Raw genomic sequence first — 13,633 nt, 5'->3', positions numbered from 1 at the left:
AGTAACAGTGAAATCCACAGCCCACCCCATCAGCAGAACCCGGTGGACGTGGGACCCCTAAGACACCAGCTGCAGCAGAAGTTGCCATGGGTCATGAGTCTAGGTGCTGAAGAGCATTCAGTAAAGTTCAGGAAGTGAGGGGACCCAGGTCAGAGTTTCAGTTTAGTCACTAATAAGATGTAGGGACCACACGGAACTTATCTGGGCCTCATTTCCCTGTTTTTACAACGTGCCCTGACAAAACTTACCCTACCAACGTGACTGCTGAGGCGTGGGGGAAATGAAATCACGTAGGAAAGTACGAAGCACGACATAGATTCAGCCTTTCGTCCCCACATCACAGAAGGCACCTCGCTGTCCCTTATTATTTACAGCAGGGAAGCGGCACAGGGGAGCTTAACAGGCCCAACTCAGCTCGTTAAGCAGGAGAGGTCAGCCAACCACAGAAGTGGGGCTCTAATCTTTACCTTAGCTTTCACATCGGCACCACCTTAGACACTCTCACCTCAAGAGGGCTCGTGGGGCCCATCAGGAGGGAGACACCTACCCGACACAAAAGGAGAACACCAGGCAAGTCAGTGTCACTGATGTGCTTCATTATGGAGCCCTGGGCACAGGAGGCTCTGAGGGCTGAGAGCTGGGGCATTTGGCTCATTCTAAGACAGATGAGAATAACGTTAACTTATGATTTTGGAGGATGCTCTCAGCCTGAAGAACTAGTATAGTGAAGGCGGAGGCTGGGGATGCAGTGATGTGGGGTGATAAGAAAACCAGAGCCATATTATTCTAAGATTTCAGGGGCAAAAATGTCCTCAGGTATATAATTCATCTACTTCTGGTAAAACCTCTTTCTTTGCCAATGTAACAAGCTCTACCTTTAACATTTTTTAGGGTCTGCACACCTAACTCCTAACATCTGTAAAATCCTTTACTTCTTTCACAGGATTTTTCTAGTCTGGCATCCGGGCATTCCCTCAGACAGCAAACATGCAGATCCAGGTGCAATCCCTACCCTATTTGAAGACAGCATTTCTACATCAATGGAGGGCTTTAGTAACAATTAAATGACACGTTGGAGACTTCAGAGCATTACGATAGAAGACTTTTTTGTTTGTTTCCTTATTAAGTTGAATACACGGCTATCCTCATTTTTTTAAAAAGCAAATGCATAACTTCTTAAAATGGATAGGAAAAAGAAAATTACTAGACAAAGTAAGGAAGAAGAGATGGCCTAGCTGATATACTAGGAGGTTCTCTGGTCAAAGTGAGCATTTATGATCCTGAGCTCTAGGGCCTACTTCCTCCATCAATTAAACATTTCCAGATTGTAAGTGTGCTGCGGCAGCAACAGGGCTCCTAGGCAGGACAAAGATACAAACGAAGAGATGCGTGGACGAAAAGTAAGACAAAGATAAGTTTAAAATATACAGCCATTTCAAAGCTCAATTCAAAAATCCTAGCAAAGGGAACCAACCACTGCAGGCAAACAGCAGTATTCGATCAAGAAACAGACAAACTATGCCTGGTAAGCTGAAAGCCATTTCTGAAGAGGTGAAGAGGGAGAGAGAGGGAAGGGACACTTGTCCAGCAGCTAAACATAACTCACATCAAAAGGAAGGGCCTCACACCTCAATATAACTCCAAGAAATTAGCTACACATTCCCAGACCATCAAAAAGTAGAAAAACAAAAGTTAAACTAAAACCCACATGGTGATAATATGGCACAAAATAAGCGTGTTACTTTTAGAATTTAATAGACAAAAAATCACCCAAATATCGTGACGAGTAAAAAGGGGGCTGAACTAATTTTCAAATCCACGAAATAAACTAAGTGTGGAATCTAGACATGGTCAACAGAGGGACCAGACGCAAGATCAGGAATGGAGAGCAGAGGGAGGAGGACTGGCCACTGACACGTCTTCTCAGCTAGAAGCCGGGACTGGCCCCTATTCACTGCTGCAAATCATGTTTTCCTAAGAAGCAATTTCACCCCAAATGTAGTTCAGATTTTCTCTTCCCTTTAGGCTCCAACTCCAGAAAGGTAGTTTAAAGATTTATTTAAACACTAAACAAGTGGGTGGAAGATTTCTCACTTACATGTCTAACATTAAAACACAGGGTGGGGCTTCCCTGGTGGTGCAGTGGTTGAGAATCTGCCTGCCAATGCAGGGGACACGGGTTCAAGCCCCGGTCTGGGAAGATCCCACATGCCGCGGAGCAACTAGGCCCGTGAGCCACAATTACTGAGCCTGCGCGTCTGGAGCCTGTGCTCCGCAACAAGAGAGGTCGCGATAGTGAGAGGCCCGCGCACCGCGATGAAGAGTGGCCCCCGCTTGCCACAACTAGAGAAAGCCCTCGCACAGAAACAAAGACCCAACACAGCCAAAAATAAATAAATAATTAACTAATTTTAAAAAACCCGAAAAAACACAGGGTGAAGGAACCTGGAATTTAGCTGGCATCTTAAGCCAAACTATTATTAGTGTGAGTTATGACTGACCCTTAGGTGCTACTATACGAAGCAGGTAGAGCTCGGCCCCCCCAAGTATTTATGGAGAGGAAAGCGGTGCCACGGGGCCAGAAAAATGCCTTGAGGGGAGAGAGGCGTGGAGTACAACAAAGATGTCAATTTCTCTAAACTTCAGGTTTCTTTTTTATCAGTGATCTCCACAGAGTTTAGGGAACAAATTTCCTAAAACTAAAAATGAGTTCAAGTTAAGCGGACCAAACAACAGCAATTAAATTTCACCTTGAGGGTTTGGAAACACAGTCAGGGTAAACCGCTTATAAATCAGCATTACACATCTCTAAAATGCAAACTGCACTCTCCCTTGGAAAAGGATGAATCATAGGGTCTTGCGCAATCCTGGGCTCACCTCCCCCCACCTAGTCAATGCAGCAAACATTTGTTTACTGGGTATCTATGCTCAAGGGGACTTCAGAAGCTTCAGTTCTAGTGGGGAAGAAGCCGACTGAAACATGACCTGTACACAGGATTGTAACTCAAGGCCAAAGTGTGGGAAGTGTCACAAGACATTACAAGGTGCCAGAAGAGAGAAAGCACATAGGGAAAGGCATCAGCAAAGGCTTCACGAAGGAGGCAGCAGCTGAAGTGGTCTTTGAAGGACAGAAAATATTTCCGCAGGAAGAGGTAGAGGCTAGTGAGAAGGCAAGCTGCTCCAGGTAGAAGGAGGAGGGCTCTTCTCTTCATGGAACAGAGCGTTATCCCATTTGACCAGAGCACAAGATGCAAAGAACACCGCACACAAGGCTGGAAAAAAAGGCTGGGGTGATACTACCAGAGGGCTACATCAGGAGTTTATATGCACCTTTTGAAGATATCTGAGCAAGAAACAGACAAGATCAGATAAACATTTCATTAAGGGAAAAACTCACCTATGATCTTAGTGAGGATTTTAACAAATAAGAAGACTGGGTAAAAATGGGAATTAAACAAGGAAGTACCAAAGGCTAAAGTTTGGGTCCAGATGTTAGATAGAATAGGGACAATGCTGGGAGATTGGGATTGACATATATACACTAATATGTATAAAACAGATAACTAATAAGAACCTGCTGTATAAAAAAAATAAAGTTCAAGAGAAATGAAAAAAAAAAAAAAGAAGAAAAATAGGGACAATGCCTTTAACAAAAAGAAGTTAGGAGAAGTTAGAAGTGGGAGAGAGAAAAAATGTCCAGGTTGGTTGGGAAACCCTACTGAGATCTTAGATCACTCTGACACCAAAACAAGTACAGAATGGTGGCAATGTCATCTTGCTCTAGACCACTTTGATAAAAACAATGGAAGGAAGCAGGGCGTTTTGCATACGCTGGTTCCTCCACCTGGAGTCTTATGCCCTTCCCCTACACAATCACTGCAGCTCTGAAAACACTTTCTGAGAATCCTTCCCTGACCCTCCAGATGGGTCAGCCCTTCACAGAATTTCACAAAAACAGTACTCCTCTGTCACAGCTCTTATCTCAATTATAATTACACATTTATTTCTGTGATTACTTGATTAATGCCACCTCTCCATCACTAGGCTGTGAGCTCCCAATAGGGTCCTCTATGCCTAGTCAGCAGATTTTGATGAAATCTGTAGAAGAGAGGACAGGAGGGAGGTGACTGACCAGACTGTAGTAGGCAGATGGTGTGGGAACCTGAAGTCACATCCCATAAGGCAGGGCTGCAGCAATGGACATACTCAGACAGAAGAGACCCTTCATGGAGAAACGGTGGTCTCCGAATATCTGCAGAGCTGCCTGCCCTGAGGAGGATGTATCAGCAGCACACTGTGTGGTCTCAGGGAGTGGGAAAGAACAGGATAGATGGGTGAAAGTTCCAGGGAGACAGATCTCAACTCAAGGGCTGGAAGAGTTTTCACACAGCCAGGGAAAACGAGTCGCCATCACTAGAGGCGCTGGGTCAGAGATGCGCAGCCACTCGGTGAGGCCACTAGAACCACAGACGGGCATTCACGCTAGAGGCACTTTCAAGGTCCCTCCCGTCCCAACTGCACTCTCCCGGCTGTACCACTCTTCGAGGGCACTCATCCAGCTGCCTGTGAACCCTCAAGCTCCCTCTCTGTGCTGGGAGCCCACTGTCCCTCTACCGGCAACAGCCCACCCTCCCGGCCCCCTCTGCCGGGTGGCCTTATCCCTCCTGCACCAGCTTCAGCTTCCTGCATATCCACCCTGCCCCAGGGAAGGCCTTCCCTTCCTAACTCTGGCCACTCTCTACCTGTCTGCCTATCACCCACCGCTCTGCCTTCACAGCACTCAGCACTTGTCGCAAACTTAACTCAAGCATCTACTGCTCCTTTACCGTTCCCCCCACATCAGTAGGCTCCCCGCAAAGCCGGAAAGACGAACGTTCTCTTTCCTGGAGCACGCCAGGCACCTAACACACCGTTCTCCATCAAACATCCACGAAGAGCCTCCACCTGTCCTTCCCAAATATTATTTCGACTGGCGTTTCTCAGAGGATGACTCTTGCAAACCCTTTACCACCTTGTTCACTCTCCCCTGGATATGACAGTTTGTCACCATTCTTCTTACAAGCCTCGCACGGACGCTGCCCAGTGTGGTCGGCTGACATTCACCGTTGCCCCCGGCGAGGTGCTCACTCCTCAAGGCTAAGTGTCAAGAAACTTTTACACAGCAACTCAGAGTCAGTTCACCACTGCTGGCTCTTGTAATAAAAAACTGGGACTTGTATTCTGTATCTTTTTTTCCCCCTATCCATCTGTATTTGTCTAAGAGTCTCAATCTTTGCCATATTGGGAAAAAACTGGTCTGCCATCATAGCCAGTTTGAGAAGACCACCTCAGGCAGTATTACTTTACTAAACGATGAGAACAGCACGTCCTCTCATACTAATTAATGGATTAATATGGGGACTAAGAATGTGTACATAGCCCAGGTCCCAGACAGTGTGCAAGTTCATTTTTCCCTCTGATACCAATTTACTCAATCTTCCTCCCATAATATGGCTCACCTTAAACTTGAAAGAGAATCCAAAAAAATGTTTTAACTGTTTTAGAAAGCACCGACCCCTCGGATCCACAGCCCAGTGCCCGTTCTGACCAAGGGGAGAAAAGCACCATCATACCTGAGTCTCACAACTTTGCCTCTCTGCCCACTGTCGTGGTCCTAGCTTACGCAGCTGTGAACACAAAGAAATCCAAGGTTCTCACAAGTCAAGGACATGACTATTTTGGCTCTAGTAAGCGTGACACCAGTACTGTCATCCACTGAAGGTGTAAACTTTGTGTCTAATTGCACACACAATTGTTAGGAACTGGGTCTAAGTTAACCCTCCCCCACACACCAGCCTTGAGGACCAGCTCTGCCGCTCTCAGCTCTGCTCACCCCACGTCCTCTGCCTCATATTTCACATGGGGGGGGGGGTCGGTCTTGGCAGCTGGAAACTCCCCCACAGCTCTGACTCCTGAAACGGCTTTCCCTAATGGTTCGCAGAACTTGGCCTTAGCTGCCTATTATTTCCCTGAAGATTCATCAGTTACTATTAATTATTGCTTCTTGGCTCAACATTAACTGTTTGCCCGTTTTCTTCTTTAATTTATTTTTTGGCCGCACCTCGCGGCATTTGGGATCTTAGTTCTCCGACCAGGGATCGAAACTGTGCCCCCTGCATTGGAAGCACGGAATCTTAACACTGGACTGCTAGGGAGGTCCCCATTCGCCCTTTATCCACTCACCAGACAGCAGGACACACAACAGCTAGCTACACTGCCAGCAAAACCACAGGTAAGAAATACCCGTAAGTGCCCTGGGGCATTCCAGGCTGGACACGGGGGCATTCCCAAGAAAACACAACACAGTAGTTCACAAGTATTCAATCAGAAAAGATCTAGCAGCTAAGAAAGTATATGCAGTGCTGCCCCACTTCCCAGTCCTGCTCTTCCCTGGGACTAGATGTCGCCATAAATTCCTAACATTGCTACTAGTTCCTAGTATACACCAAAGCTTCATTTCATCATGAATCAAATTATCGTGAAACAGATACTATAACGCAGGAAAACAGAAGCAATGGGAATCTGCTTTCTAAAAGCAGATGACGGGGTAAGGAATTCCATCTTTCCTCATGCTATTGGTTTGTCTGATGCAAGGCTGCAATAAAAACCACAGAAGGATGACCAGGTAGTTGAACGGACCACTCAAAATAATGCAATATGCAACAGATGCATAAGTAATAGCTGAAAGCAACCACTCGAAGGTAGAAGGTATAACCAAAAAAAAAAAAAAAAAACCTGAAGGCCTGTGACATGTACCTCTATTTGGAAAAATCAGTGAGTTGGAACTGGCTTTCTGCCATCTTCTATCCTAGGGGAAGAGAGTATTTGCTGAGAAGTAAGACAGACTCTCACATTTCAGGTTTGTTTTGTACAAAAATTGAGAACTTTAGGAATTCTTTGAAATCACGTTTCTAATTACCAATATTACGGAAAACAGGTGATTTTAAGTGACCCTGGAAGAATAACCAACAGGGCTTTTTAAATTCTGAATGCTCTTTTGCCCTTTAACCTACATCTCCTGCTTCCCCACCAAACCCACGTTGCACTTTATAATCTCTCAGAGGAAGGCACCCAGCAAAACTTTACTTGGGGTTCCTGGGGAGGGGGGGGGTCAACCCCCGATGTTGGCATCCAACAGAACTTACCTTTCACGGAACTCCCGTTTTGACCCAAATAAGGAAAAGGTGGCACTGAGCCGGGTAAAGAAACAGCACGTTTCACATTTCTGAGATTTCAAGTTTGTGACAGCTTATTGCCCACAACACAGTCCCGTGGAAAATCTCCAGCAGCTACCCCCTAACCAAATGGCAACGCAGAGCAGCTTTCTGAGGAAGGGTCAAGCAAGGAGGACCAACCACCCCTGGTTCTCGCCTCCCTCCTCGTCCCTGTCCCCAACAGCTTCTCTCCAGAAATGACTAAATGCATGACATCATCCACAGTGAGAAGACAGAGGCGTGACACCTACTAGGTGCCTATTTATAGCAAGTGTTAACACTCCTCAGGAAAAGACACTAGAAATCTCCTTGGAAACGCCCAAGCCTGTGCTCCCTTTGGAATTCGAGTCTGCTGATACCCATGACTAAGTAACCGCCTTTACAATAAAACCGAAGAGTTAGAGGTACTTACGGCTTCCCCCCGGGGATTCCTGCCAGGTTTGGAGGGATCGTAGGTACACGCATGTGAGGGGGAGGATCAAACCCAACCTGGAAACAGAACAAGGCATCGCAGACTCAGTTTATGCAGGGTAGGCACTTTGTGACACCTCTAAAGACTTTTCACTAGAAACTCAGAAATCCCCAAAGCAACAGAAACAGAGACAGGGACATGTGCTAGCATTTCTCAAAAGAGCGATGATAATGCAAAAAAATAATATAGCCGCCTCTAAATACCACAAGACACTCTTTTTTGGGAAGCAGGAAGGTGTGTGATTGATCCGTGCATCGAGAACCAGCTTCCCACGGTAAATACGCCCTGCGGACTTAGGATGTTCTATCTGTCCAAACAAGTACAAAGAGCAATACGCTGAGTCAGGACAACCTGACTATCAACTTCGGCACTATCGACGTGTTAGGTCTGATAGTTCTTGGTTGGGGGCCGGCCTGGGAATGGCAGGATAATTGGCAGCATCCGTGGCCTCTACCCGCTCAGTGCCAATAACATCCCCCAGTTCTAATAAACAAAAGTGTCTCCAGATATAACCACATGTCCCTGGAGGGCAAAATCACCCCATTTCATACCACTGGTCTAAGTCATTGCTTAGAAATTCACGCATGGACGTTCTATTTTGTGCACCTTAACGAAGAAGGTACCTAGTCCCTCAGCTGCCCCCTTTGCTTTAAATTATCTCGCTCTCCACTGCACAGCCTTTCCTAGTAGTACAACGTAAGGGAAACAAGGATGAACTTTACTATCACCCCAAGTTATTGGAGGTAATGAAGAAGGGAGAGGAGAGAAATGCACGTGACGTATTTCAAACAGCCAACAGAAATGATTTAGGGACTTTCAGTTGCTATGAGTTACAATCTAGTCCCTTTTCCTGATGCAGTCAAGGACTACACAGTCAATTTTCCCCTTGACATGCAGTTCCGTCTCTTCCTGGTCAAACACGAGGCCGTTTACACAGTGGGAGAAGGCAGGACAAGAAGGAGGACCTGCCCCATGGTTTCAGCCCCTTTGTGTTTCTCCCTGTTGAGCTGAGATCACTTCTTACGTCGAAGTCACGCTATTGGGTTTAAAGAATAATAATATAAGCATGGAATGAGAAAATTACAGCTCCTCAAATATTTTTTCTTCAGAATTAAAGAGGAAAAAAAAAAAAAAAAAAACAATAAACTTCAAGAAACGAATGAAAAGGCTTCTGTGAGCTTACTTGAGTCATTTCATCGCCTTCCAAAAAAAAAAAAATCTACTTTGGTGGGAGAAAACCAGATGTCCCCTGAACCGCTGAAGTAGCTCCTAAACACTGCCTTTTTTCATCCACAAAGACAGTAAAACAAAAAGCGTTTGGCCTTAACTTAATGAAGCGGCATGTCGATGAAGGCGGACAAGAGGGAGGCGGGCGCAGCGAGGACACTGGGTCTTTTGTCTGCAGGCGTGGGGACTGCAGGCCGCCGGCTGCTCCTCGGGTCCTGCCCGCCCGCCCACGGCTGCCTGCCTGCCGTCCCCGCCATCCCTACCATCGGGGAGCGCCCGTAGGCCACCACGGCGGCCGCGGCCGCGGCCGCGCTCATCTGCGGCGACATGTTGTGGAGGCTGGCGTAGGCGGCGCTGGGACTGGTCAGCTCGCCGTTCATGCCCGCGTGGGGCACCATCCCGAAAGGCGCGGGGTACGGACCCGGCACCGCCAGGGGCGTCCTCAGGCCGGCCGCTGCAAGGAAGCACAAGCTGCGCGTGACTCACCTGGCCGCTCAGGTCCAGCCTGACCATCAGTTCCAGGGTCCTCTTCAGTGCCCTTCATTATAGGGAAGGAGGAGAGAAGGCTGGGGGGAGCAGAGCGGTACCAACTCCAAATCCTACACAGGGTCCCTTCTTCCCTGGAGCTGAATTCATCTCCAGGAAAGAATGGACCCCAGGGGAAGAACTGCCCACACATTTCCTCCTTGGTCGGTACACTGGGCAACACTGGGCAACACTGGGAACCAGGGAGATTAAGCGGCATTATTGTACCCAATTCACAGAAGGCTAACCAAGGCACAGGCACCACCTGTTGACTTAAACTCAAAAGAAGGTTTTCTTGACACAATCCAAGATTTCTCCTTCAGCCCAAACTTTCCATTACCTGCTACCAATTCCAAATGAAAACCTGATCCTGGATTTATGTAAACCAGAGCACGGGTTTAGCGGGAGTATTCTGGGGCCTCTCTTCCTCTGGGCCCAGAGTGTTACATTCTTCATTTGCCAGGGAGGAAGATAAAGTTAAAAGTTATGAGTTTATTCAGGGGCTGGAGTCCCAGTGAAACCCTCCCAATTTCTCCTGAAGGAGAGACCGTGATTCCCGAGGGATATACCGGCAGAACACCGGCCAACTAAAGCAAGCAAGAAGCACACTTGGGCCAGTCAGACAGGCTGTCTCAGTCAATATTAGCAAACTCAGACACACAATGATAGCTTGGTAAGGAGCTTACATGCAGAATAATTATCAGAAACTTTATTGAAGTCCCTGGGATTTGGATTATTTGGAAATAAAAGAAAAGCCAAATGTAAACAGTCAGAGACTGAACAGGGTGCAGCTGCTGAAACCCAAGGACAAACATCTGTTTCTTATCATGGCTTTTCAGAGATAGGAAGGAGGGGGGGGGGGGCAGAAAGTCTATCTCATATTCACGAGGAAACTGCATGAGAGCTGAACTGACGAATCAGGTTGGGAAAGGGAAAAACAAAACACAGCCCACAAGAGGCAATGCCCTACCCGCTTGGTTAACGAGGGGGTCCATGGCTGGAGGCTTGCCGAGGCCTGGACGTAGTCCTGGAGTGGCGCTGGTGCCCGGCGTTGGCATGTCACTCCGAGGTGTCGGTGTGCTGGATTTCAGAACAGGCGTGCTGGCTTTTTCATGCTGGTATCATTAAACAAATTAAATGAGTATTATTTTTAATCCAAGCCATATTACACAATTTATCACAACAGCAGCTGGGACACTGGGCACCTTCTAGCTACTCCCTCAGCCAATTTTCATAAATCCACACAATGTTGACAGCATTAACTTGTGAGGGAGAAATGTTGACCTTTCCTCTTCCTGCCAGAATTAAAACTCTAGCTAGAGACACAGAACATGATCACACTCCTTCCTCCGCAGATTTTATTTTAAAAAGTATTTTTTCATCAGGCTTGTGGACTTTGGATCTAGGCCAAGTTAGAATGATGACCACCCAGAGGAAAGTTCCCGGTCACTCAGAAGCGAATGCCCCGGTCATCGAGAATATCAGAGGGAGGACTCCCTTTCTACCCTTGCCTCTTAATGGCAGTGGGATTGAGACTAACAGTGAGAGACAGCGGAGCCATCAATTTGATGAGAAGCAAACTAGCATCTCAGAGGCAAAAGCCCTAGACCTAGTCCTATCACTTTGAGAGATGTGCCTAAAAAAATAACTCTTTGGCATTCAGCAGCTGCACCCATTTGCCTACGTAACCAGAGTGGACCCGCTAGTGCAGGGGCCTTCAGGAGTCAAGATAGTAACAGGGTCACAGGGCATCTTCTTCTGCATCTTAACCCTTCACGTCCTTTTAATCATAGTCTGAGAAGCACTCTGGGGTAGCAAAGAACTTGGGCTAGAGAGACCCCGGCTCCCTCTGGCCTTGGATCTGACGAGCTGTGTAAACTTGGCAAATTCCTCCAGCTTCCCTCCCCATCAGTGAAATGGGATAATGCCTTGAGGGACTATGTAGGGATTAACTGCAGGGTTGTTATGGTGCAGTTATGGCTAGTGAAGAGATGAGATACTCCACGATGTCTGTTGAATGACTGGAAGCATGAATGGGCCTGCTGTACCCGCATCCCTCCCCGAGTTCCAGGCTTCCCCTGGTGCCGCCCTGAGTACATCACCATCTGCCCAGCAACCCAATCACAACATGGCCCAACACGATGGGTCAGTCTAAAACCAGGAGAAGTGCACCGCTTAAGGAAATGAGGACTTCTTAGGACCTAAGGCATTTGAACCGTTTGCCAACTAGGAAGTTTCAGAGAGCCTATGCCAGGAACATAGCCCCCAAGTAAGAAGGCAATGGGCATGGAAGCTTGTTATCTCTCTCTAATCATGGCCCAAAATAGACGCCCCAGAGGGCAAAAGTAATCACCACGGGGACAGAAAGCAGAACGATGAGCTTCACTTTTAAACCCTTAAAAATGTAACTCTCAATTAGTAAAAACCCCACATTTCAAATACTTTAGGGAACCTCTGGTTCCCCGAGAAAACTAAACTGCTAAATAGGCAAGTGACAGTTCTTATGACCTACCAAGCTCATTTCTTTGGATTTCAAAGAAGTGGAACTTCCCGAGGAGGCGGTGGATGCCGGGCTGCTGGAGGCGTCTTTCTTTAGCAGACGGTTTTTGTCGATCCCATTTTCCCTGGGTGAGTGGGCGGGGCTTGCTCGTGGAGACGAGGGGTCCTCAACAAGCACAAGCAAAGGGCTCGTGATTTCACTTATAATGGACGGATCTTTCCACAGCAATTCGCCAAATTAAAGGAGAGCCCTGAAAGTCCTTTAGATTTGGGGGATTTGAGGGTGTGCACCTATACTGCTATTACAATGAATAGGACGGTGTTTGCGAGGGCACCCATGAAGACACCATAAAGAAACAAATCTAGAAACAATCATATCTTCCCTCATGCTCAAATACTTTGCCCAGAGGGCACGGGACAGAAAGGAGCACCAGACACCAACTTAGGAACCCAAAATGGTTAGGGAAACAGATTTTTTTTTTTTAAAGGAAACAAAAGTTTGTGTCGGTTTTAGACACTTATTGTTCCATCCATGAACAACCATTAAATCCTTAATGTGTAAAGTTGCAAAAGACCAAAATATGGTGGTTCCACTTCCTTTCTCTCACAAGTCACTCTGAAAATAAAGTTTGATAAAGAGAATGGTTACCTCATTAGACACATCCACAACTAAGTTGTCATCACTTTTGTCACCATCGCTGTCCTGAAAAAAAAAATTTTAATGCCATTTACTAAAGGGTTTGAGGCTCAATTAAATTTCTGTAGTTCTTGGTAGCAGAAAGACGAGCAAATGACCTGGGCTCCCTTCCAGAATGCCAGTCCTGGTAATTAATACCACCGTCTCCCCTTCGCATCTGAACTGGGGAGGTGCAAAGACCCAGGCAGGAAACTCCGCTGCAGCAGCACACCAGCTATACAATCACAACGTGTATACAACAGGTGATGGCAAGCCATAAAACTTGGCACACAGTAAGGGCTCAATAAATGTTTGTAGCAGCTGAATCTCTCTTATAATCGGAAATCTGCATATCCTTATCTCAGAGATCTTTCCCCACTGGATTTCAAATTAAGAACACAATTTCATGTCATTGCTTTTTTGTGTTATCACCTTGAAGGCTGCCAACAATTCTAGTGTTCATGGACAATTCATAATTATAAAGACAAACTTAGGGGCTTCCCTGGTGGCACAGTGGTTGAGAACCTGCCTGCCGATGCAGGGGACATGGGTTCGAGCCCTGATCTGGGAAGATCCCACATGCCGCAGAGCAACTAGGCCCGTGAGCCACAACTACTGAGCCTGCACGTCTGGAGCCTGTGCTCCACAACAAGAGAGGCCGCGACAGTGAGAGGCCCGCGCACCGCGATGAAGAGTGGCGCCCACTCGCCGCAACTGGAGAAAGCCCTCACACAGAAACGAAGACCCAACACAGCCAAAAATAAAAAAAAAAAAAAATTAAAAAGACAAACTTGAACCCTGTTCTCATGGGGTCACTAGTTACTACAAAAAATTAAATAAAGGAAACAAAAAACTACAAACAACAAAGCTAGCTACTGGCTGGAATAATGTACCAAGATCTAACCTCATGATAAGAATAAAGCTCTTTAGCAATCAGCTTGGAATATTCTTGAGATGGAAGGAAGATAGGATGGCAGTATC

General features: G+C 46.8%; 1 protein-coding gene across 2 annotated transcripts in view; it reads right to left on the bottom strand.

Moving 5' to 3' along the window:
- Nucleotides 1-13,633, bottom strand: part of LOC137769842 (transducin-like enhancer protein 1) — a 92,898-nt gene that overhangs the window by 20,519 nt on the left and 58,746 nt on the right. For both annotated transcript variants that reach the window (XM_068551877.1, XM_068551879.1), the window contains exons 10-14: nt 12,626-12,679; nt 11,990-12,142; nt 10,448-10,592; nt 9,216-9,406; nt 7,666-7,742 (exon numbers count right to left, since the gene is read on the bottom strand). In XM_068551877.1, the coding sequence (XP_068407978.1) occupies nt 7,666-7,742; nt 9,216-9,406; nt 10,448-10,592; nt 11,990-12,142; nt 12,626-12,679 (620 nt within the window). The remainder of the gene's footprint in view (nt 1-7,665; nt 7,743-9,215; nt 9,407-10,447; nt 10,593-11,989; nt 12,143-12,625; nt 12,680-13,633) is intronic.

This window comes from Eschrichtius robustus, chromosome 10, assembly GCF_028021215.1.
Source record: "Eschrichtius robustus isolate mEscRob2 chromosome 10, mEscRob2.pri, whole genome shotgun sequence".
NCBI lineage: Eukaryota > Metazoa > Chordata > Mammalia > Artiodactyla > Eschrichtiidae > Eschrichtius > Eschrichtius robustus.
Note: the sequence above shows the minus strand (reverse complement) of the source record. Positions and strands in the feature narration are given on the sequence as shown.